This window comes from Cololabis saira, chromosome 5 (genome assembly GCF_033807715.1).
Source record: "Cololabis saira isolate AMF1-May2022 chromosome 5, fColSai1.1, whole genome shotgun sequence".
Lineage (NCBI taxonomy): Eukaryota > Metazoa > Chordata > Actinopteri > Beloniformes > Belonidae > Cololabis > Cololabis saira.
In genome coordinates this window covers 45,562,573-45,588,867 of record NC_084591.1, presented here as the reverse complement: position 1 = coordinate 45,588,867, position 26,295 = coordinate 45,562,573, and the positions used below count along the sequence as shown (strand labels likewise).

At 44.2% G+C, this 26,295-nt stretch overlaps 1 protein-coding gene across 1 annotated transcript in view; it reads right to left on the bottom strand.

Moving 5' to 3' along the window:
• cpne2 (copine II) overlaps nucleotides 1-26,295 on the bottom strand; it is a 313,754-nt gene that overhangs the window by 170,145 nt on the left and 117,314 nt on the right. Inside the window, exons 3-5 of the mRNA XM_061722711.1 lie at nucleotides 5,759-5,938; nucleotides 5,536-5,610; nucleotides 2,578-2,649 (exon numbers count right to left, since the gene is read on the bottom strand). Of these exons, the coding sequence (XP_061578695.1) occupies nucleotides 2,578-2,649; nucleotides 5,536-5,610; nucleotides 5,759-5,938 (327 nt within the window). The remainder of the gene's footprint in view (nucleotides 1-2,577; nucleotides 2,650-5,535; nucleotides 5,611-5,758; nucleotides 5,939-26,295) is intronic.

Here is a 26,295-nt window from a genome sequence, read left to right as displayed (position 1 = left end):
GTGTGTGCGGTAACTCTCCCTTGCGGCTTAGTTACATTTCAGTTTAATGAAACAATTTCATTTTTCAGTTAGTAACTCAAAGAAAGTTGTGCTTTAAGCAATGGGATTGTTAAAAAGCAGATGAAAGCACCATAAATAAATTTAACTTTAGATTATACTGTTCTATAAGTGTTGGTTTGATCCATATAGTACGACGGAGTATTAGGGCCAAACTAAGACAAAAAAAAATTGGAAATTACGAGAATAAAGTCGTAAAATGACGAGAATAAAGTCATAATGTTGTGAGAATAAAGTCGTAATATTACGAGAATAAAGTCGTAATATTACGAGAATAAAGTCATAATATTACGAGAAAAAAGTCGTCATTTATGAGAACTCTAAAGCCATTTTCACATAGAACGCGGCAACACCGCCGGGGTGGCGCAGACTCGGCGCAGACTCAGTGCAGAGTCGGGGCAGAGCAGGGCACGCATGCGCGCATGGTTCTCCAACTCCGGTCCTGGAGAGCACCTATCCAGCATGTTTTAGATCTTTCCCTGCTTCAGCACACCATGATACAAGGAGCTGTGTCAGCAACAGAACTGCCCAGACCTTGATGACAAGTTAATGACGACCATTGATTAGAATCAGGTGTGTTCATGCAGGGAGACACCTAAAACATGCTGGATAGGTCTCTCCAGGACCAGGGTTGGAGACCCTACATATTTGTTGCAAGTTGCTTGGCGACCGAAAAAAAGTTTCATAACCATATATTGATAAATGATTCAATTGATCCTGATATGAGGCATGGAAATGCTATATTTTATTTTAAATTAACATTTTATTGTTAAAAGAGCAAAAGAATATCACCACTTTTAAACACACCAGGTATTTCTCTCCACTTTTGTCCCTTTTTATTGATGTCCCGATAGGCCTGCAGTCTTATCCCACAGCTCCTCACACAGACTCACAGCCAAGATCATTCTTTCTTCCATCTTGATCGTCTCTGATCTACAAGCTGCAACTTTTCTTTTCTCCCTCCAGCACCTTCTCTCCTATTGGACACCGCCGAGATGCCGTCACAGGGCGTACGGTGAAATTAAAAAAATTTAAATTTGCAGCAGAAGCTTGGGGCGTCTCGCGCTCTGCCGCCGCGGCAAGCGGCGGCGTGCGTCCTGATGCGCGCCGCCGACCTCGGCGGCAGACCCTGCACCCTTGCGCGGAGTCAGCACATAGGCTACACAATGAATGGGAAAGCCGGCGGCGGCTGCCGCTGTGCGCCCTCTATGTGAAAATGGCTTAACAGGAAGAGCAGTCTTCTTCCTGTGTTAAAATGAGGAATATTGAGCATCTTGTTATCACAGTTTCACAGTGTAGGATAAGTTTTTTTTACTGTTTAACTCACTCCCCTGTCTTTCCAGATCCTGCCACCCTAATCAGCCAGAAATCCACTCATTCCCTTCACCTGTGCTTCCCCACCCAGCTCCACACCTGGTTTCCCTCATCAGCAGTTCCCCTCATATACCGGCCCATTTCCACCTTCTAGTTTGCCAGATTGTCGTGTGCTTTTGCCTCGCTTTCCAGCGTTCCTGATTTCTGTCCTGTTCCTGCCTGCCTGCCTGCCTGCCTGCCTGTAACCCTGCATGACTCCCGGTTTTGGATTTTTGCCTGCCCCTTTGGACTTGTTTGCCTGATCTGCCTGTCTGCCCGGTTTGACCCCTGCCTGTCTTTGACCAGTATTAAAGCCTCACAGACTCTGATTCTGCCTGGTGTTGTGCTTTTGGGTTCTCTGTCCTGTCTGAGCCGTGACACTTGTGAAGTTATATTTTGGTATCGGTTTCACAAATAAGGAAATACTTAATCTTTTGGCACATCAGCATAGAATCATTATCAGTATAAGGACTTTAAAACGATTGTGACAAACGACTGCATCTATTTCAAAGAAGGAAACACACAGACTTGGAAGAAATTGCATCTTTTGTGGAAGAGGAGCTGTCTGGTCGACTGCAAGGCTAGCAGTGGTTCCATCTGCTGCCATTCAAAGAGGTTTTGTTGTTTTTCAGGAAACAATGAAGATGATCAGAAATATTTTTCCTCTTCCACAAAAGACGCAATTTCTGCCAAGTCTGTGTGGTTCCTTCCGACTTTATTCTCACAACATTAGGACTTTATTCTCGTAATATATAATACATATCTGAATACAAAGGTCTGCATTGTGTAATGTAATTAAACACACACGCATGTATGCACGCAGTAAAAAGACCATAACACATAAAACCATGAAACATAAACATAACTGATCCGTCCTAAATATTCAAAAGAGCACGAAAAGATAATAAAACAGTCAACAAAAGATGTAAATCAAAGAAAGGTTCTGTTTGCAGTGTCTCTGGAATGATCAGTTATTGGTGTTATTGCCCCTAAAAGTCCCACAAAAGTGAAGACTATGACATTTACAGTTATATTATACTTTACTGTGTGTCTACAGTAGCGTTGATTGCATAAATCCACTTAAGTGGATTCGATTTTGTATTTGCCTCCTGAGTGCGATCCTGTGTGTGTGTGCGCGTGCGTGCGCATGCGCGTAAATATGCCTACCTTCTTATCCAGTTTACGCCCACTCAGGGTCAGAGTAATGATTCTGTTGTCAGACAACTCCTGTGCTGTTATCTAAAGTTACATTAAAACAATACAGTTATAAACTGATGCAACACAAATACCAACAGCAATAAATATTCACATCAGCACCGGGAACAGCAGCAGCGTCAACGCACAACCAACATGTACAGTAGAACCGTGCTGTTGCTGTAAACAGCCGCTTCATCCACTTCAAGAACTTAGAAGATGCAGTACAGTATGAGTGTGTGTGTGTGTGTGTGTGTGTGTGTGTGTGTGTGTGTGTGTGTGTGTGTGTGTGTGTGTGTGTGTGTGTGTCCGTGTCTGTATACTATAAGTCCATGATGTTTCCCGAGTCACAGGGAAGGGTTAAAAACTTGTCAGCTATGCTGTTACATTTGCAGCAGTATGTTTGTGAGGGACCGGGAAATCATCCCCCCTAGTTGGACAACTTGATTATCATAGGAAGTTCTTTTTTGTTGTTGTTTTTTTGTACTTTTTATTTTGGTGACCCAACTAACCACTGTCTCTTTGAGGTCGACTTCCGGGTGGGCGTGTTCTCATGGGTGCAAACATGTGCATGCAGCCACAGAACTCCAATTGATGGGATCCAGCTGTGTCAATTAACTACCTGGTTGGGCTGTACCAAGTAAACCAGGCACAGAGAGGGGGGGGGGTAGAGGGGTTTGTTGAATTTAGCTTCTGTTTGACATTTATTCAGTTTATTATGTATTTTGTTTAATCTGTGTTATGCAGTATGCATTTGTAGATTGTTTGTGTAAATATTATTTGCAGGATTCATTGGTAAACATATTTTCTAAATGTAATTTGGTGTGTGGGAAATGGTAGAGGCCGTCAGTAGATAGGCCAGGTGTCAGAGCAGGTGGAGGGTGAGAGAGAGGGGCGTCAGGTTGGGCTTCACCTTTGCTGCCAGGATCTGCTGCACCTGTAAGCCTGTGCTTTCTTTGCCCTGCTCCATGTATGAAAGTGTGGCTTCATGCAACTTGAATTAAAGAAAAACAGAGTTCTGGAAAATCCCTGCTGGTCTCATGGTATGTCACTGCTCGCTCTACACCTGAATCCCGCAAGGTTTTATCCTGCATGTAAGGGTTACCATCTCCAAAACCTTACAATGTCTTATTTATTTTTTTGTGCTAGTAGATGCTTGTTTTAACAGCAAAATTACTTTTCATTGTTAACAAAAGTTTCCGGGGCGCCGGGTAGCTCACAGGGACTATATTAAGAGACTATCGTTCTCATGCAGGCGGTCCAGGTTCAGATGCCAGCTTGTGACTCTCTTCGCTGTACGGCTACTTCCTCTTTCTGCCACTTATCTCCTGCCAAGCTTCTTTCAGTAAAGACCACTGGAGCCGCGGAATCTTTAACATCAAAACACCGCTGTATGTGCAACTCAGTCACACTTAAGACCAAGCAGTTACAAAACAAAAGAAACATGTTAAAAAAATACATATGGAAAAGAAAAGAATCTTACTTTTACGTTGATTACTTAGATTTGCATTTTGTAACCTCATTAGCTTTAATCACAGCTTGATAGAAATTAAAAATTAAGTATTTGAAGTGCATTGAGGAGTATCTTCACACATTTGTCAACAAATTGAATTGTGCTCAATCATTATCATTATTATGGAATTTCAGCTCATAAAAAGCAATTCTAAGCTGTATAACTGTGAATTGTGATCAACAGTTGATATAATGCACAAAGGGCTTTCTCTGGGAAATCTTTGGCAATCAACATAATACTGAGTTATGTCAAAAAATACCACTCAATGCTTTAAGATGCCAATTGTATTAATAACAACTAGAAACGTTCAGGACATTTTGATATGGGCGTGCCTTACTGCCCATTTGTCTCCTCTTGCTGCTTGTGTTTGGGGTGGTTCTGGTTCTGTCTGTGGTGGTTGTGTTTGGGGTGGTTCTGGTTCTGTCTAAGGTGGTTCTGGTTGTGTTTGGGGTGGTTCTGGTTCTGTCAGAAGTGGTTCTGGTTGTGTCTCTACGATAAAGTATGGTCGAGCAAAAAGGTATAGAATTTTTGAAATGTTTTCCGCTAATTAGCCGCTAGCATTGCCATGGTAACACTGTTGACTGAGAAAAGCCCCATCGATGGAGATGCACGTACTGATGTATGCCATGCATGGGTGCACATTGTGGTTCCGGCTGCATTAACGGACAAAAGGCGTGCAGAATAATAAGCGGAAGAAAGGGGAAACCATTTTCTGTATACTAATATATCGCCTACACGAACAGGTTTTTCCTTGTTTTTTCTGTTTTTTTTTTTTTAGTTTTTGAGGATTTTTTTTCTTCCCCATCAGAGCGGGGACATGCCATACACCCACTGCAAAAAGTTTAGTTCTGCGACTTTAGCTTACTAGCAAAATTACGTTTCGCTTGGTAACATTTTCCGTTTTTTTTAAACTTTTTTTTTCCCCAGATTTTTTATCAGGGAGGTTCTTGACATACACCCCTGAAAAGGGGTGTATGCCAAGAACAGGGGTGTTTCTTGTTTTTTGGCCAATGAAAGGCTGGATTGCAATATCGGCTTGCCACTACTGGCATTCCCATAATAATTGTTGTCAGCACTCTCCAGAGCTGGTGTTAGCAGCTCTGGTCCTGGATGCATCTGGCATCATTGTGCTAAAATGTTTTATTTTTTGTGCACCATTGGCCACAGGCCAAAGATGGAAAGGACCATCTAGACTGTTATCAGCAAGTCAAAGGACCAACGGTCTGCAGTGGTATGGGCTTGTATCAGCGTCTTTGGCAAAGGTCATTAACAATTCTGGCAGCATTTCTGTGGAAATGTATGTGAAGATGCTGCATTGGAATAAAAATCTAAGCAAATGTAAGAATATCTAAAACATAAAAACATGAAAAAAATACTTCTAAATACACTGAATATGTTTTTAAAAAGAAGATTAATACCGTGATGGTTCCTTTGCCAGCTTGTTTCCCGTTGGCTAAGGTCAACGGTCTGTCAAGTTTCTTATTGGACACAATCTGGTGGAAAATCAAAGAGAAAGAAGCAGGTCAGGAGTCCTTTGCTTTACACTGAAATCAGACAAATCACAGAGATAAGGTGAAATGTTCATGTAGTAGTTTCCACTTTCAAACTATTATTCCTTTTCTTTAAAATAATCAACAGTACCACTCCCAGAGTGCAAATGAATTCTCCCAGGAAGTCGTGTTCGTAGAGCTGAGTGGCACACTTGTCTTCATCGAAGATGGCGAAGCGAAGCTTCTGAATCTCTTCAAAGTGATAGTCCACTTGAAACTTTACTCCAAACACCGGGTTCAAGTTGTTCACCGCTGTTTCTGTGCGTCCCAGCTTCAAGGCAAGAAATAAGGACAGAAAAATTATATTTTGGCAAATGTATATTTTAATTCTGGTCATCTTAAAATAAAAACAAAACTGTTTTACTATCCCATTGTTAAAAGGTTTTTAGGTTGAGCTTGATGTAAGTGTAACGGAGTGAGGTTTTGGACCCAAATGCAGCACACGGAGCACACAGTGGTAGTTTGATTTGCTTTATTTCCCACAACAGGGACCAAGAACAGGCAGGAATGCAGGACAAGGATCAGGCAGCAATCAGTGTTAGGTTTGGAAGACAAGGTCGGGCACCGGAGAACAGGAGACAAGGCAGAGTCCAGGAATAGGCAGGGTCATCAATGGGAAGTCAAGACAGGGAATGCTGGAGGGTCTTGCATCTAGAAGCATAGAGACGATCTGGCAGTGAGTGTGCAGGAGAGTGGAGCTTTTATGCTGTCTTGATGGCTGAGGAGCTGCAGCTGGGAGAGCAGGTGAAGGGAGTTACTGACGAGGTGGGTGTGGCTGGCAGATGAGTTGAGCAGGAGAGAGGTGAGTGGAAAAGTACTGAAGGACCAACCATGACAGTAAGACTGTTGTTGTGCCACAAAAGGGCTGCTGGTTGAGTTATTAGAAAGTTCTCTCAGAACTCAGCCTTTTCTTCTCTTGCACTGGGCAGCATTTGTTTTGCTCTACTATCAGACATCAGATGGCACATTGGGGGTGATGCAGGTATCTGTGTCTTCCCCAAGGACACTTCCACACGTGGAGCTGCTAGAAAACAGCCCACTGACAGGGAGAGGACATCCCTAGCTCCCGGGCTATGACTGTGACGGAGGCTGTGATGTCTAAAGTTGGAAGTTAGCATTGAGTTTGACTGACGTCTTCCTCAGCTGGTCCACACACACAAGTATGACTACCATCATGAAGAGTGTTGATGACTCACAGACAATTAGCTCTGAGGATGACAGTAATGATCAATCACATATGGGCTGTGATTGGTTGTGACATTCAAGCAACTGATAAGGCTCTTGATATAAATACAACCAGAGTGGCCGTCAAACGTGTCAGCTGTTCACTTGGTAAGGTCGTTCTTTTAATGTTATACAAACTACTTTTAAATTTGCGTGGATTTGACAGTGGAGCGTTTGGAGGGGGCGAGTCTTCAGGGATCAAGCTGACCTGCTGGGCCAGATCAAAGTAAAAGTCAAAGTAGCTTTATTATCGTTTCTTCACATGTCAGACATACAAAGAATCGAGAGGACGTTTCCCACTTCCCTCGGTGAAACATATAAAGTGCGCGGGCACAGGCACAACAGATAAAAATTTAAAAAGATAAAGATAAGGATTTAAAAAAGAGTTCACATGAATAAATACAAATACAAATACAACACAACACAGATATTTACTGGAACTGAGTGCAAAAGGCTTTTTTTTTTTTTTTTTTTGTGCAGTATGTAAGACAGTTTTATAAATATATATTAAAAACAGTGAGCAGTGAATTTAAAGTGACACAGTGGTGATATTAAAAGAGGCAGTTGTTTTGTAGTCCTGAGTGTTCATGGGGGGGGGGGGCTTTTGGGGGGATTTCAGTTCGGTTCAGTTCAGTTCAGTTCCCTGCCAGTCTGGAGGATCTGGAGGATCTGGATCATCAGGAGAGAGTCTTCACCTCCATCACCGGGAGGAGAGATGGGTCTAGGTCCCGGCCTCCATCACAAAACATTATTCAACCAACCTTTCAGTGACACATTAGTTTTATTTTAGAGACAACTTTACAGAACTTAGCAGTTATATAGCAGTTCTTCGCTGCAAATTGTGTTTTAATGTTTGTCTGTTCAGACACAGTTATGGGACGTTTTATGATCTGGCTTTTATCTCAAGTAGTCGTCCCATATGGTCGTCATGGCGACTGAGAGATGTCCGACCTGTCAGCAGCTCCCGCTGAAAGCATCATGTTGGTCCAAACCGGAGCAGTTGGGTCCAGTTCAGAGCAGCGATCCAGAAGGATCCTCTTGGTGACCTAAACCAGCTGATGGTCCAGTCTTCACCCTGGACCAGCAGATCGGTGTAAAGACTGTCTCCAAGTGCTCCAACTTTATATGTTCATGTGGTTGATTGTGAGATTTTTGCAGTTCCACTCGTGTGTAACTTATCCGATGATGTGGGGACTGTCGTGTCCTTCATCTAGTCGTGAACTTATTGTTGACTTCATGTTCACTTCAACAGTGAGTGTCGCCAACAGACAAAACCTCAGAAATGTACGTATGCCAGACATGATGTGTGGGTGAAAGACCGCAACTTTCCATGTCCAAATCACTTTTTGAACATCCAACCGTGAGCGTAGAAAGTGGTGTACGCATGTTTTTTGTGCGCCGCACTCTTTGTACATGAGGCCCCTGCTGGTCCAAGATCTGGATCATCAGGAGAGAGTCTTCAGGGACCAAGCTGATCTGTTGGTCCAGGATGAAGACAATCTCCTCCTTTCCTTCATAGTTTAATACTTGGCACTTGGTACTGTGACAATTATGTTCTCACTGCAAACAAAGCGCTCCAGGTCTGGAATGGAAGCGAGCCGAGACCACCTCTCCTAGGAGATCTCGGCTCGCTTGTTTTGTCCGGCATCTGAGAGTGTTCACATATACTAAACGAACCGATCTTTAGGGGGAAATGCCCCCTGTTTCGGAACAACTGCTCCAAACGGGACAGGTGTGAAAGCACCCTAAGACACCATCTGATGTCTTCTGCCTGAAAAGCTCGCGGTTACTCACAGAAATCCCACCACCCCCTCAGCTCCCACCTGTGGTTTCTGTGGATGGGGTTAGATCAAGTCAAGTTCATCACCCCAATATCTCTATGTAAGCCTAATAAATGGGGACTGAAATATGTTTTAACATAAAAAAAAGTATTTGAAGAAAAAACCTTTTCAGTTCAGCAATCTTAATTAATGACCCATTTGGTGAAGTATTTCCCCGTTTAGTTTTTTTTTGTTATGCATTCTCTTTTTGTTCTTAAATTTGAGTTTTAGCCAGCTTTCAGTTGAAAATGTACATTTTACTGATGGTCTACACAACTTCAGAAGTCCTTTAATCATACAGGACTGTCTAAATCAATGCAGACATACTTCACCCAGAGAAAGCTCGTATTTACAGCTTGTATTCTTCTGTCTGACACTTTGGAAGAAAGCAGAGGAGAGTAGCTGCACTTCACGGCTTAGGCATCATGGCAGCCCGGCAGGCTGAAGTGTGCGTCCCGTATTTGTGTCACAGTGGATCGGAACCTGGCTCACTGAATCAGACCAAAAAAAAAAATGTATGTATGTATGTATGAATGTGTATATATATATATATATATATATATATATATATATATATATATATATATATATATATATATATATATATATATATATATAAATGGTATTATCCATTAATATATATATATATATATATATATATATATATATATATATATATATATATATATATATATATATATATATTAATGGTATTATCCATTAATATATATGCAGACAAAGAAAAAAAAAAGAAAAAGTTTGAGAAAGACGCCCTGTCTTTTGGAATATAATGTTGCCATGACAACGATATGAACAACTAAACGTGAAAATACAGCCACTGCACAGCTGGGATAATAATAGTGTAGGGATGAGTGGATTATTCCTGGAGTTCACACTAGAGGAAATTACTTTTAGGACTAAATGTGCCAAGTTTGTGTACCTTAATGCCAAACACAAATGTAATAATTCAAATGTAAAAAAACCCAAATCACTAGTGTGAAATGAGAGAGTATACCATCAATATTTAGAAGATGGGGAGAAGGCTACGAGAGATAAACAGCTTAGTATACAGAAGTATGATCAATGAGGTGAAGAGTTTTGTAAAGACACTGCTGGAAAGCACTTGTAGCACCAGAACAAACAACCACTACAACATAATCCAGCTTTGGAATGAAGATTAATGTCCTCACCCTTGAGTGAGTGGTAACAACATCGGACAGTCAAAAAACAAAAAATGCCCAAATTACGCCGGCATCCCGAAAAAATTACACCTTTGAGTCGCGTTTGACATGGCATGAAAAATGTCATCTACAGGAAGCTGTAACTTTAGCACCTTTAATGTTTTCTGTTAAATGTTTGGACACTGCAAATATGCCACCACATGTAAAGGTTTGGGAAGCTCTCACTTCTTTGGTCATCTATTTTCCTTGGTCAAAATTGGATTTGATTGTGTCCATCTTGCTTCGCAGCCCTTGAAGCAACACGTGCGGTTCTTTATTAACTCTCACATAAATCCCCATCATGTCGAGACCATGAGTTTTTTATTCTTTTATTTACAGTCAACCCTTTCTTGGCATGCTTGTTGTTTCCATTTTAATTGATTTAAAGCTGCTCTGAGGGAGCTTTTAAGATTTTTGACAACGCAATGATAATTTGCAGAATTTGACTTGTTTCTGTTGTCAGAAACCTGTGGTCCCCATCCTTTTGCTGGCTTTGATTTCATTCTTGTGAGCTAAACAGCTGATAATAAGTGGATGAAAATGTGTGTTTCTCTTTCTTTTTTTAATTTTAAGAGAAAAATATCGAGTCATCAAGTAGACTTTAAGTGCAATACTGATCTGAAAATTTCAAAGGTAAAAACTGTTTATCAGCCAGAAGATCCTGATGCGAGTCCCTAAACTGTGACCCGGATACACTGGGAGTGGGACATTTCGTAGTTCTCTGGTGGACGAACCCATTTTGGTGTGACTCACTTACAGGCTGACATTTAGATGGATACATCTTTATTAAGATTGCCCTGATTCATATCCATCCCATATCCCGTAATCCAGGTTATAGATTTATTTTGTTAGCTCTTTCCAGCAGCCGGCCCAGGATGGCAACCAAGATAAACCACTTTGGGCCCCTGAGCAAGGCCCTTCACCCTAATTGCTCCCCGGGCGCCAGAATAACGGCAGCCCACTGCTACTAGTGCAACTAGTGATGGGTTAAAAGCAGAGGACAAATTTTGGTCTATTTCCATGTACGTATACTGACATATAAAGAGATTGTTATTTTTCAAATTCAGGGTTCCTCATATTTATTTTTTCCGCTTTTTTATCACAATTATGTACATTGTATCACGCTGTAAACATCTAGTTATGTTTTACCTTACTGATTTTATTTCTCCTTGTAATAACTAAACTATACAGTCTGATCCCAATTTTGTGAAAGACACAGAGTTATAATTTCAAGCACTTTCAAGCACTTAAACTAAAATTCAAGCACTTTTCAGGCCTTGAAAACACAACATTGAAATTCAAGCACTTTCAAAGATTTCAAGCACCCGTGGGAACCCTGCAAATTGCTTCATTTTCAATCTTTGAGGTACAGTCTGTCCTAATACATGTATTTGGTTCAATTCCCGCCGGGGACGCTGTGAGTGGCTGAAATGCGTGTTAAGTTCCCCCATGACTTCAGCGCCCACACCCTGGGTGGGGTTGATGAAAGGGCCTTTCTGTGTGGAGTTTGCATGTTCTCCCTGTGTTCCCATTGACCTCACAAAAACATGCAACAGTCCTGGGCTGTACTGCCCCCTCTGGCCAGCCGGGGCTCCAGATGGGGGGGGGGGGGGAATCTGGCCGGAATAACGTGATCGTGATCCTTCTACGCGCTACGTCCGGCCAGAGAAGCCCCACCCTGTCTGGTGAAAAGAAGCTGCTCACTCCTCAGATTAAGGAGGAGACCTGAGCTCAGTGCAGGGCCCTCCCGGGGTTGGTAGAGGCTGGCAATACCCAAGACTGTAGCTTGTGTAGGAGCTCTTGGTGCTATAATGGGGAAAAAATCGGGATAAAAATATAAAAAGAAATACATATATTTATATATATAAAAAAAAAAAGATTGCATTCAGCTCCATCAACACACCTTTGAATCCTAAAGCCGGCAGAAGACATTTGCAGAGACCAGCGTTTCTCTGGCGCGGTAAACACAATCAAACACAGTTTCATGGCTGAACACGGCTGCACTTTGCAGGCTGTTAGATGTGTGATTTTAAACCCTGCCGTGAGAACATCCCCACGCATATGAGCTCTCACTTGTAGTGTTACAAGCTCATATCTGTGTTCATTGCTAAGCGTGCAGATTAATATTTGAATTTGCTGCTTGAAAAGAAACCCCCCCCAAAGGATTTAGAAAAGACTGCTGAATGGATCTACATGGCCGAGAGTCACATTTCATAAACTGTTCCTCCAAACATCTCCATGGCCCGTGGTCATGAAACCACCACGCTTGTATTCATTCATTTGCTGTCTCCTTCTTTCATCTCTCCCTCTTCACCCATTTTTCTCTCACACTCCCTCTTTCCCCCGATGGACCCAGCTGCTCCTCAAGCCTCTGTCTCTCAAGACAGACAGATATAGAAAGATAGAGAAATGGAGATGTGGAGAGAGAGGGAGAGAGAAGGAAAGAGAGGCGTCATGATGTAGAAATACACTCAGAGAAAAGAGAGAAAGAGAGAGATGAAACAAAGCTAACAGGTGGGGATCAGCGAAAGTGAGAGAGCTGTGATTGCAAGAGAAATGGTGTGAAAAATGTGAGAAAAAAGCTCAGGCATCATTTCGCCTCCTTTCTCGCTCCCTCACTTCAGGAGTACTCAGCTTTTTGTTTCCTTTACCATTGCTATGGCAACAGTTGGCAATTTTACTTTGGAGCCACATGCCCTGCTGACCGACAGCTAGCTGAAACCGGAGGCGCTCGCCTACACACACAAACACACACACGCGCGAACATACACACAAGCCAGATTGCCCTGTTGACCAGCTGTTCAAAGCAGAGCAGCCTACACACACCAAAACCGCATCCCCATCCTCCTCTTATGCCGCCTTTTTTTTTTCTTTTTTACATCACCATAAAATAGACTGAGAGTGATGACTTTCAGAGTTTAAGATTAGAGATGTGAGTCAGCCCAAAGCCACATCAGCGCGATCGTGCACATGTTACGATGCTACGTCTCACCAGCATCAGAGAGGTGTTGTGCTACTTCTCAAAACGTAACGAGCATCTATCTTTGCTTCTGACGTCAAAAATAAACACCAAAACAGACCAAAACAAAACAGTTTTGTGAAGATAATTGAAATCAATCAGAGACTGTGGAGGTGGGGGGGTTTTGGGGGCAGTGAGAGGAGCTGTTTTTGCCACTGTTTGGCTTAAGGTTTTTCTCCCACTAGGGGAATTTTTACCTGCCATTGTTTATGTTATATTTATGTAATATTTGCTCGGGGATCATGTTCTGGGTCTCTGGAAAGATCCTAAAGACAACGTCTGTAATAGACGCTATATAAATAAAATTGAATTTAATTGAATTGAAAGTTTTCCTCTCGATCAGTAATGCACACACCGTTTATTAGTGTAGTATGTTAAGCACATTTGACTAGTATTTCAGGACAGTACAAAGGTAAAGAGTCGGGAGAATGAACTGCCAACAGTTTGGTGCCGTCCTTTGTCACTGCTCCATTTTGTTATCGGAAATTATGAAAATGGAGCATTCCAGCAATTTTCTCAGTTACAAACATGTTTGCTAAGTTAAATAAAAGACAAAGTAGCAAATCACCAGAACGTGTGGGAGTGGGCGGTAATGGACAGGAATGTACTAGAAACAGGCAGTAGTGGGATGGAGAAAACTGTCGCATCAGGTCTTGTTTCACTGTTACATCTGTTCCAAACATGAGTTCAGATCAGCAGAGAACAAGTGCTGCAGGAGCAGCCACGGCACCTCAAAAGCAGCTTCCTCCTGGAGGTGATTCGTGTACGATGATGTGTTACGGGGTGAGGTTTTGGACCCAAATGCAGCACAAGGAGCACACGGTGGTAGTTTGTCTGGTTTGCTTTATTACCTCAACAGGGACGAAGAGCAGGCAGGAATGCAAGACAAGGATTAGGCAGCAATCGGTGTCAAGTTTGGAAGACAAGGTCGGGCAACGGAGAACAGGAAACAAGGCAGGATCCAGGAACAGGCAGGGTCGGCAACGGGAGGTCAAGACAGGGAATGCTGGAAGGTCTTGCATCTACAAACAGAGTGAAGATCTGGCACTGAGAGTGCAGGAGTGAGGAGCTTTTATGCTGTCCTGATTGCTGAGGGGCTGCAGCTGGGAGAGCAGGTGAAAGGAGTGAGTGACGAGGTGGGCGTGGCTGGCAGGTGGAGTGAGCAGGAGAGAGGGGAGTGGAAAACCACTGAAGGCTGGAGGACCAACCCTGACATGATGTTGATGATGTTGCCACTTGATTGTATAAGGGAACGCTTCCTGTTAATTTCAGGAAACTTTCAGGAAACCTTCCTTTGGAGAACTTTTGGAAATGTTGCAATCAGGAACGTAAACGTGTAGCACCGTTCGAGAAGAACCTTTTTTTAGGTCTGCGGAGAGGATAATTGGGACTAACCTCCCATCTATCCAGGACCTGTACCGGTCCAGGACCAGGAAACGGGCAGGTAGCATCTCTGCAGACCCCTCACACCCAGGACACAGTCTGTTTGAACTCCTCCCCTCTGGACAGGTACAGAGCTCTGTACGCTAAAACCTCCAGGCTCAGAGACAGTTTCTTCCCCCAAGCTGGTGCTCTGATGAACTTTCATCACTCATAGAGTCTCAGAGAAATCAATCACTGTGCAATAATAATAATAACCATAATAACAATAATAATTAAAGCTGCAAGCAGCGATGAACGGGCCCTCGCACTCACGGCCACCGCCCCCCATAAGCATATCAGAAACGATACCACCCACGACTTCCTATGTCAAACCATTCAAAAGTTATAGCAGAAAAAAGGGACAACCAATCAGAAGAAGGGGCGGGGCTAGTTCAGGCCAATGAAGGTCAAGGACTCCATACAGAGTCTGATGACACCACCCACGACTCTCTATGTCAAAACATTCAAATGTTATAGCAGGAAATAGGGACAACCAATCAGAAGAATGGCAGAGAAAAGTATTCTAGGGGGCGCTGTTAATGAAAACTATGAAATATCAAATTTATCGCCAAGCCTGGCTTGCATGTAAAATTTGGTGACTTTTGGAGAACTATCAAATATGGACCAATCAGATGAAGGGGACGCGCGCTTTTTCGCGTCTAGCGTCGCCACGGTAACACTTTTGAAAGAGAAAAGTAATGCACGTAGTCGCAAGATGAAGACGCACATTTTGAGGTATAACACACCTGGGTGCACGTTACGGTTCGGGCCGTATTAATTGCCGAAGGAATGGCATAAATTGCGCCAAAATTACACAATAAATTAAAAATGGCTGACTTCCTGTTCGGTTTCGGCCATGGCGCCAAGAGACTTTTCTTCAAGTTGCAACATGATGCAGGTGTGTACCGATTTTCATGCATGTACGTCAAACCGTATTGTGGGGCTTGAGGCACAAAGTTTTCCGGGGGGCGCTGTTGAGCCATTTTGCCACGCCCATTAATGTAAACCATAAAATATCAAATTTATCGCCAGGCCTGCCTTGCATGCAAAATTTGGTGACTTTTGGGGAACTATCAAATATGGACCAATCAGATGAAGGGGGGGCGCGCTTTTTGCCGTCTAGCGTCACCACGTTAACACTTTTGAAAGAGAAAAGTAATGCGCGTAGTCGCAGGATAGAGACGCACATTTTGATGTATAACACACCTGGGTGCACGTTACGGTTCGGGCCGTATTAATTCTCGAAGGAATGGCATATATTGCTCCAAAATTACGCGATTAATTCAGAATGTTTAAAATGGCCGACTTCCTGTTCGGTTTCGGCCATGGCGCCAAGAGACTTTTCTTTAAGTTGCGACATGATACAGGTGTGTGCCGACTTTCGTTCTTGTACGTCACACCGTATTATGGGGCTTGAGGCGCAAAGTTTTTTCGGTCTGAACCAACCAGATGAAGGGTGGGCGCGCTTTTTGGCGTCTAGCGTCGCCACGGTAACGCTTTTGAAAGAGAAAAGTAATGCGTGTTTTCGCAGGATGGAGACGCACATTTTGATGTATAACAAACTTGGGGGCATGTTACGGTTCGGGCCGTATTAACTGCCGAAGGAATGGCATAAATTGCGCCAAAGTGACACGATTAATTCAAAATGGCTGACTTCCTGTTCGGTTTCGGCCATGTCGCCAAGAGACTTTTCTTTAAGTTGTGTACTGATACAGGTGTGTAGCGATTTTCGTGCATGTACGTCAAACCGTATTGTGGGGCTTGAGTCACAAAGTTTTCCGGGGGGCGCTGTTGAGCCATTTTGCCACGCCCATTAATGTAAACCATTAAATATCAAATTTTTCGGCAGGCCTGACTTGCATGCAAAATTTGGTGACTTTTTGGGCACGTTTAGGGGGGCAAAAAGGCCCTCCTTTTGTCAGAAGAAAAAGAAAAAGAAAAAGAAAAAAAAAATTCCTACAGATACAATAGGGCCTTCGCACTGAAGGTGCTCGGGCCCTAATAATAACACAATCATATGCTGTGACAATGCACCTTGCAATAATCATGTCTACCTCATACTGCTGCACCTTTCACTTTTTAAAAATTGTATATATGTTAATAAGAGCTGTCATTTGTCTATTACCTATTTACCTATTTACCTATTTACTGTAGAGTGAGCGATAAAAACCAAATCAAATTCCATGTCTTGTCTGACCTGACCTGGCCAAATAAACGTGATTCTGATTCTGATTCTGATTCTTAAGAACAAAGCTGGAAAAAGCAGCATTAGACTAACAAGCTGCCGGCCTCTTTTGGAAATTCTTTCTAACCTCTTCAATCAAAAACAGCAAGTATCACTAGCTCCAGTCTGCAGGTTTTATTATTGCGTATCAGTCCTTTGCATTTTGCTGCACAAATCATTGAGTCAATTTACTAAATACTCTTCAAATGTGCTACATCCTCTCTACCACTGGCTCTTTCCCTGATTTTTTAAAATGTTGTCTGGTTCACACGAATCATCACACGTCTTTTTAGGGCCCGAGCACTTACAGTGCGAAGGCCCTATTGTATCTGTAGGAATTCTTCGCGTTATTATGGGCATGCCAAGTAGTGGCATGACCATATTGCAATCGTCCAGAATGGCCTAAAAGGCAATTTCGCTAACATGCTAAAGTCGCAAAGGTCCCACTGCGCACCAGCGGGTGTAAAGCATGACCCCGCTCTGTTGTGGGAAAAAAAAATCCCCAAAAAATGAAACACGGCCGAGAAAACCTGAAAAATGAAGGCGTTAAATTAGTATCTAGAAAGGTTTCCCTTTTCTTATTATTATTATTATGGGCATGCCAAGTAGTGGCATGACCATATTGCAATCGTCCAGAATGGCCCAAAGGGCAATGCTGCTAGCATGCTAAAGTCGCAAAAGTCCCACTGCGCACCAGCGGGTGTACAGCATGACCCCGCATTGATGTGGAAAAAAAAAATCCCCAAAAAGTAAAACACGGCCGAAAAAATGAGGAAAAACATGAAAATGAAGGCGTAAATTAGTACCCAGAAAAGGTTTCCCTTTTCTTATTATTATGGGCATGCCAAGTAGTGGCATGACCATATTGCAATCGTCCAGAATGGCCCAAAGGGCAATGCTGCTAGCATGCTAAAGTCGCAAAAGTCCCACTGCGCACCAGCGGGTGTACAGCATGACCCCGCACTGATGTGGAAAAAAAAAATCCCCAAAAAGTAAAACACGGCCGAAAAAATGAGGAAAAACATGAAAATGAAGGCGTAAATTAGTACCCAGAAAAGGTTTCCCTTTTCTTATTATGGGCATGCCAAGTAGTGGCATGACCATATTGCAATCGTCCAGAATGGCCCAAAGGGCAATGCTGCTAGCATGCTAAAGTCGCAAAAGTCCCACTGCGCACCAGCGGGTGTACAGCATGACCCCGCACTGATGTGGAAAAAAAAAATCCCCAAAAAGTAAAACACGGCCGAAAAAATGAGGAAAAACATGAAAATGAAGGCGATATATTAGTATCTAGAAAAGGTTTCCCTTTTCTTATTAGTGCCACGGCTGCGCCACGTGGCACGCCTCCTCCATTGAGCTGCGCAAGCTCAATGGAGGAGGAGTGCCTCGTGCGCAGCACGAGGCACTCATACTATTGCTCAGGCTTATTAGTGCCACGGCTGCGCCACGTGGCACTCCTCCTCCATTGAGATGCGCAAGCTCAATGGAGGAGGAGTGCCTCGTGCGCAGCACGAGGCACTCATACTATTGCTCAGGCTTATTATTTATTTGTTTATTTATTTATTCTTCCGTATAAACTTCGGCGCGTAACTAGTCCCACAGCTTTGAGAAAACGCGAAAAGTAAAAACGTAGAAACGTGCGCCTTAATCGGGAATCGATGGGTATGACTTTTATAAGCGATTGGCGTGCACGTTTTTGCGCAACGTGCACAAACGTGCGCTTTTTGCCCCATCCGGAACGCATTGCGTGAACTTTGGGGCCTCACCACTCGCACACCGTTACTCGAAAAATTCTGAACCGATTTAGAAAGTTGTAGGCCCTGAATTTAACTACAGTCCTGTGGATTTTCAGAACGATGGCACGAATAGTTTTTGCACGAAGTGCAAAAACATTTCCAAATTTCCAAACTAATGGGGAAGATTTTCCCATGCATTTCAATGGCGCCATTATAAGCGGATGGGAAAATGTTGAGAAAAAAAAGACAAAATTCACCTTTTTTCAGAGTCACGTATCTTTCTCATACTTGCACGTAGAAACGTCATTCAAACTTCAAAACGGAGGAAAACTTCTCTTCTCTCTCTAAACCCCGGACTGTTTTTTCCTAAAATGTACACTTTTCAAGATATGAGCCCTCAAGCGAGGTCTGGAAATCACTTTTTTTCAAATCTAGAGCACGGGAGTCAGTTTGCTAGAGTGTAGTTACACTGAAAAAAAAACATGATTTCTTATTTGTAACTCGAGGTCACGGCCAAACCGTAAAAGGTAGACAGATCATTTTTGGTCAGAATATAGACATAGGTGTTGTGATTTATAAAATGTGACTTTGACAGGCGTGGTGTGCACAAAATTTTAACGGGGGAGCCAACAGACACGCCAGTTCCTGTCTCTCTCTTCATTGACTCCCATGTTAAATGAAGTTTTCTTAAAAAAAATCTCATTTTTGTTTTCGAATTGCCGTTACTAACACATTTTAAGGAATATCTGTATGAAAATAACATTTAGATAATCTGGTAGGTTCTCTGTTTCTCAAAATGTTTTCGTTTTTCTGCTAAGAGCTACGGTTTGAGCGCAAAGTGGAGTGATTTCAGGTTTGTCACAACCAAAAATCCAGCTGAGTCATTCCCGCTCCCTCTGTATCAGGTTCTTGTTGCCCATAGCAACCAGAGCTCAGCTGTTGACTGATTAGACTGACCCAGAACTGGTCACATGACTCACTCAGTACAGAATTCATAGTATAACCTGGAAAATGGAGAAATCTGAACCCTGACCTTTTAACCTTAGATGAACACACACACACACACACACACACACACACACACACACACACACACACACACACACACACACACGATAGGTGTTATTATGGGATGTCAGGTGTTTTTATAGGATGTTAGTGTTATTATGGGATGTCAGGTGTTTTTATAGGATGTTAGTGTTATTATGGGATGACAGGTGTTTTTATAGGATGTTAGTGTTATTATGGGATGTCAGGTGTTTTTATAGGATATTAGTGTTATTATGGGATGGCAGGTGTTTTTATAGGATGTTAGTGTTATTATGGGATGTTAGTGTTATTATGGGATGGTAGGTGTTTATTATGGGATGGTAGTGTTATTGGTGTTAGCGGTCCCGTTAGCGGTTCTGTTAGCGGTCCTGTTAGCGATCCCGTTAGCGGTCCCGTTAGCAATCCCGTTAGCGGTCCCGTTAGCGGTTGTTAGCGATCCCGTTAGCGATCCCGTTAGCGGCTTGGTTAGCGATCCCGTTAGCGGCTCGGTTAGCGGTCCCGTTAGCGGTTCAGTTAGCGATTCCGTTAGCGATCCCGTTAGCGGTCCCGTTAGCGGTCCCGTTAGCGGTCCAGTTAGCGATCCCGTTAGCGGTCCAGTTAGCGACCCCGTTAGCGGTCCCGTTAGCGGTTCCACTAGCGGTTGTTAGCGATCCCGTTAGCGGTCCCGTTAGCGGTTCAGTTAGCGATTCCGTTAGCGATCCCGTTAGCGGTCCCGTTAGCGGTCCAGTTAGCGATCCCGTTAGCGGTCCAGTTAGCGACCCCGTTAGCGGTCCCGTTAGCGGTTCCGCTAGCGGTTGTTAGCGATCCCGTTAGCGGTCCCGTTAGCGGTTCTGTTAGCGGTTCTGTTAGCGGTCCTGTTAGCGGTTCCGTTAGCGGTTGTTAGCGGTCCCGTTAGCGATCCCATTAGCGGCTCGGTTAGCAATCCCGTTAGCGGCTCGGTTAGCGGTCCCGTTAGCGGTTCAGTTAGCGATTCCGTTAGCGATCCCGTTAGCGGTACCGTTAGCGGTCCAGTTAGCGATCCCGTTAGCGGTCCAGTTAGCGACCCCGTTAGCGGTCCCGTTAGCAATCCCATTAGCGGTCCCGTTAGCGGTTCCGCTAGCGGTTGTTAGCGATCCCGTTAGCGGTTCTGTTAGCGGTCCCGTTAGCGGTTCTGTTAGCGGTTGTTAGCGGTCCCGTTAGCGATCCCATTAGCGGCTCGGTTAGCGATCCCGTTAGCGATCCCGTTAGCGATCCCGTTAGCGATCCCGTTAGCGATCCCGTTAGCGGTCCCGTTAGCGGTCCCGTTAGCGGTTCCGTTAGCGGTTCCGTTAGCGATCCCATTAGCGGTCCCGTTAGCAGTTCCGTTAGCGGTTGTTAGCGGCTCGGTTAGCGATCCCGTTAGCGGCTCGGTTAGCGGTGCCGTTAGCGGTCCCGTTAGCGATCCCGTTAGCGATCCCGTTAGCGGTTCAGTTAGCGGTTCTATATTTTCTGTAATAACTTTTGAATGGTTTGACATGGAGAGTCATGGGTGGTGTCATTGGAATCTGTATCGAGTCCTTGACCTTCATGGGTGCAAATAAGCCCCGCGATCATCCGGCAGTAGTCCGTGGCACTTCAAAATTTCCCGGGAATTTTGTCTAGTTAGTGCCACGGCTGCGCCACGTGGCACGCCTCCTCCATTGAGCTGCGCAAGCTCAATGGAGGAGGAGTGCCTCGTGCGCAGCACGAGGCACTCATACTATTGCTCAGGCTTATTTATTATTTATTATATATTCTTCCGTAAAAACTTTGTCCGGCTACTCCTCCTACAGCTTTGAGAAAACGCGAAAAGTAAAAACGTAGAAACGTGCGCCTTAATCGGGAATCGATGGGTATGACTTTTATTAGCGATTGGCGTGCACGTTTTTGCGCAACGTGCACAAACGTGCGCTTTTTGCCCCATCCGGAACGCATTGCGTGAACTTTGGGGCCTCACCACTCGCACACCGTTACTCGAAAAATTATGAACCGATTTAGAAAGTTGTAGGCCCTGAATTTAACTACAGTCCTGTGGATTTTCAGAACGATGGCACGAATAGTTTTTGCACGAAGTGCAAAAACATTTCCAAATTTCCAAACTAATGGGGAGCTCATTTTCCCTATGTATTCCTATGGCGCCATTCAAAGCGGATGGGAAAATGTCGAGAATAAAGACAAAATTCACCTTTTTTCTGAGTCACGTATCTTTCTCATACTTGCACGTAGAAACGTCATTCAAACTTCAAAACGGAGGAAAACTTCTCTTCTCTCTCCAAACCCGAAACAGTTTTTTCCTAAAATGTACACTTTTCAAGATATGAGCCCTCAAGCGAGGACTGGAAATCACTTTTTTTCAAATCTAGAGCACGGGAGTCAGTTTGCTAGAGTGTAGTTACACTGAAAAAAAAACATGATTTCTTATTTGTAACTCGAGGTCACGGCCAAACCGTAAAAGGTAGACAGATAATTTTTGGTCAGAATATAGACATAGGTGTTGTGATTTATAAAATGTGACTTTGACAGGCGTGGTGTGCACAAAATTTTAACGGGGGAGCCAACAGACACGCCAGTTCCTGTCTCTCTCTTCATTGACTCCCATGTTAAATGAAGTTTTCTTAAAAAAAATCTCATTTTTGTTTTCGAATTGCCGTTACTAACACATTTTAAGGAATATCTGTATGAAAATAACATTTAGATAATCTGGTAGGTTCTCTGTTTCTCAAAATGTTTTCGTTTTTCTGCTAAGAGCTACGGTTTGAGCGCAAAGTGGAGTGATTTCAGGTTTGTCACAACCAAAAATCCAGCTGAGTCATTCCCGCTCCCTCTGTATCAGGTTCTTGTTGCCCCTAGCAACCAGAGCTCAGCTGTTGACTGATTAGACTGACCCAGAACTGGTCACATGACTCACTCAGTACAGACTTCATAGTATAACCTGGAAAATGGAGAAATCTGAACCCTGACCTTTTAACCTTAGATGAACACACACACACACACACACACACACACACACACACACACACACACACACACACACACACACACACACACACACACACACACGATAGGTGTTATTATGGGATGTCAGGTGTTTTTATAGGATGTTAGTGTTATTATGGGATGTCAGGTGTTTTTATAGGATGTTAGTGTTATTATGGGATGACAGGTGTTTTTATAGGATGTTAGTGTTATTATGGGATGTCAGGTGTTTTTATAGGATGTTAGTGTTATTATGGGATGGCAGGTGTTTTTATAGGATGTTAGTGTTATTATGGGATGGCAGGTGTTTTTATAGGATGTTAGTGTTATTATGGGATGGTAGGTGTTTATTATGGGATGGTAGTGTTATTGGTGTTAGCGGTCCCGTTAGCGGTTCTGTTAGCGGTCCTGTTAGCGATCCCGTTAGCGGTCCCGTTAGCGGTCCAGTTAGCGATCCCGTTAGCGGTCCAGTTAGCGACCCCGTTAGCGGTCCCGTTAGCAATCCCGTTAGCGGTCCCGTTAGCGGTTGTTAGCGATCCCGTTAGCGATCCCGTTAGCGGCTTGGTTAGCGATCCCGTTAGCGGCTCGGTTAGCGGTCCCGTTAGCGGTTCAGTTAGCGATTCCGTTAGCGATCCCGTTAGCGGTCCCGTTAGCGGTCCAGTTAGCGATCCCGTTAGCGGTCCAGTTAGCGACCCCGTTAGCGGTCCCGTTAGCGGTTCCGCTAGCGGTTGTTAGCGATCCCGTTAGCGGTCCCGTTAGCGGTTCAGTTAGCGATTCCGTTAGCGATCCCGTTAGCGGTCCCGTTAGCGGTCCAGTTAGCGATCCCGTTAGCGGTCCAGTTAGCGACCCCGTTAGCGGTCCCGTTAGCGGTTCCGCTAGCGGTTGTTAGCGATCCCGTTAGCGGTCCCGTTAGCGGTTCTGTTAGCGGTTCTGTTAGCGGTCCTGTTAGCGGTCCCGTTAGCGGTTGTTAGCGATCCCGTTAGCGATCCCGTTAGCGGCTTGGTTAGCGATCCCGTTAGCGGCTCGGTTAGCGGTCCCGTTAGCGGTTCAGTTAGCGATTCCGTTAGCGATCCCGTTAGCGGTCCCGTTAGCGGTCCCGTTAGCGGTCCAGTTAGCGATCCCGTTAGCGGTCCAGTTAGCGACCCCGTTAGCGGTCCCGTTAGCGGTTCCGCTAGCGGTTGTTAGCGATCCCGTTAGCGGTCTCGTTAGCGGTTCAGTTAGCGATTCCGTTAGCGATCCCGTTAGCGGTCCCGTTAGCGGTCCCGTTAGCGGTCCAGTTAGCGATCCCGTTAGCGGTCCAGTTAGCGACCCCGTTAGCGGTCCCGTTAGCGGTTCCGCTAGTGGTTGTTAGCGATCCCGTTAGCGGTCCCGTTAGCGGTTCTGTTAGCGGTCCTGTTAGCGGTTCCGTTAGCGGTTGTTAGCGGTCCCGTTAGCGATCCCATTAGCGGCTCGGTTAGCAATCCCGTTAGCGGCTCGGTTAGCGGTCCCGTTAGCGGTTCAGTTAGCGATTCCGTTAGCGGTTCCGCTAGCGGTTGTTAGCGATCCCGTTAGCGGTTCTGTTAGCGGTTCTGTTAGCGGTTCTGTTAGCGGTCCCGTTAGCGGTTCTGTTAGCGGTTGTTAGCGGTCCCGTTAGCGATCCCATTAGCGGCTCGGTTAGCGGTCCCCTTAGCGATCCCGTTAGCGATCCCGTTAGCGATCCCGTTAGCGATCCCGTTAGCGGTCCCGTTAGCGGTCCCGTTAGCGGTCCCGTTAGCGGTTCCGTTAGCGGTCCCGTTAGCGGTTCCGTTAGCGGTTGTTAGCGGCTCGGTTAGCGATCCCGTTAGCGGCTTGGTTAGCGGTCCCGTTAGCGATCCCGTTAGCGATCCCGTTAGCGGTTCAGTTAGCGGTTCTATATTTTCTGTAATAACTTTTGAATGGTTTGACATAGAGAGTCATGGGTGGTGTCATTGGAATCTGTATCGAGTCCTTGACCTTCATGGGTTCAAATATGCCCCGCGATCATCCGGCAGTAGTCCGTGGCACTTCAAAATTTCCCGGGAATTTTGTCTAGTTTATTATATATTCTTCCGTAAAAACTTCGTCCCGTAACTAGTCCCGCAGCTTTGAGAAAACGCGAAAAGTAAAAACGTAGAAACGTGCGCCTTAATCGGGAATCGATGGGTATGACTTTTATTAGCGATTGGCATGCACGTTTTTGCGCAACGTGCACAAACGTGCGCTTTTTGCCCCATCCGGAACGCATTGCGTGAAGTTTGGGGCCTCACCACTCGCACACCGTTACTCGAAAAATTCTGAACCGATTTAGAAAGTTGTAGGCCCTGAATTTAACTACAGTCCTGTGGATTTTCAGAACGATGGCACGAATAGTTTTTGCACGAAGTGCAAAAACATTTCCAAATTTCCAAACTAATGGGGAGATTTTCCCATGTATTTGTATGGGGCAGCATTTCACACTTTGGGTGGGAGGAGGTTAAAAAAAAAAAAAAATCACCTTTTTTCTGAGTCACGTATCTTTCTCATACTTGCACGTAGAAACGTCATTCAAACTTCAAAACGGAGGAAAACTTCTCTTCTCTCTCCAAACCCCAAACTGTTTTTTCCTAAAATGTACACTTTTCAAGATATGAGCCCTCAAGCGAGGACTGGAAATCACTTTTTTTCAAATCTAGAGCACGGGAGTCAGTTTGCTAGAGTGTAGTTACACTGAAAAAAAAACATGATTTCTTATTTGTAACTCGAGGTCACGGCCAAACCGTAAAAGGTAGACAGATAATTTTTGGTCAGAATATAGACATAGGTGTTGTGATTCATAAAATGTGACTTTGACAGGCGTGGTGTGCACAAAATTTTAACGGGGGAGCCAACAGACACGCCAGTTCCTGTCTCTCTCTTCATTGACTCCCATGTTAAATGAAGTTTTCTTAAAAAAAATCTCATTTTTGTTTTCGAATTGCCGTTACTAACACATTTTAAGGAATATCTGTATGAAAATAACATTTAGATAATCTGGTAGGTTCTCTGTTTCTCAAAATGTTTTCGTTTTTCTGCTAAGAGCTACGGTTTGAGCGCAAAGTGGAGTGATTTCAGGTTTGTCACAACCAAAAATCCAGCTGAGTCATTCCCGCTCCCTCTGTATCAGGTTCTTGTTGCCCCTAGCAACCACAGCTCAGCTGTTGACTGATTAGACTGACCCAGAACTGGTCACATGACTCACTCAGTACAGACTTCATAGTATAACCTGGAAAATGGAGAAATCTGAACCCTGACCTTTTAACCTTAGATGAACACACACACACACACACACACACACACACACACACACACACACACACACACACACACACACACACACACACACACACACACACACACACACACACGATAGGTGTTATTATGGGATGTCAGGTGTTTTTATAGGATGTTAGTGTTATTATGGGATGTCAGGTGTTTTTATAGGATGTTAGTGTTATTATGGGATGACAGGTGTTTTTATAGGATGTTAGTGTTATTATGGGATGTCAGGTGTTTTTATAGGATGTTAGTGTTATTATGGGATGGCAGGTGTTTTTATAGGATGTTAGTGTTATTATGGGATGGCAGGTGTTTTTATAGGATGTTAGTGTTATTATGGGATGTTAGTGTTATTATGGGATGGTAGGTGTTTATTATGGGATGGTAGTGTTATTGGTGTTAGCGGTCCCGTTAGCGGTTCTGTTAGCGGTCCTGTTAGCGATCCCGTTAGCGGTCCCGTTAGCGGTCCAGTTAGCGATCCCGTTAGCGGTCCAGTTAGCGACCCCGTTAGCGGTCCCGTTAGCAATCCCGTTAGCGGTCCCGTTAGCGGTTGTTAGCGATCCCGTTAGCGATCCCGTTAGCGGCTCGGTTAGCGGTCCCGATAGCGGTTCAGTTAGCGATTCCGTTAGCGATCCCGTTAGCGGTCCCG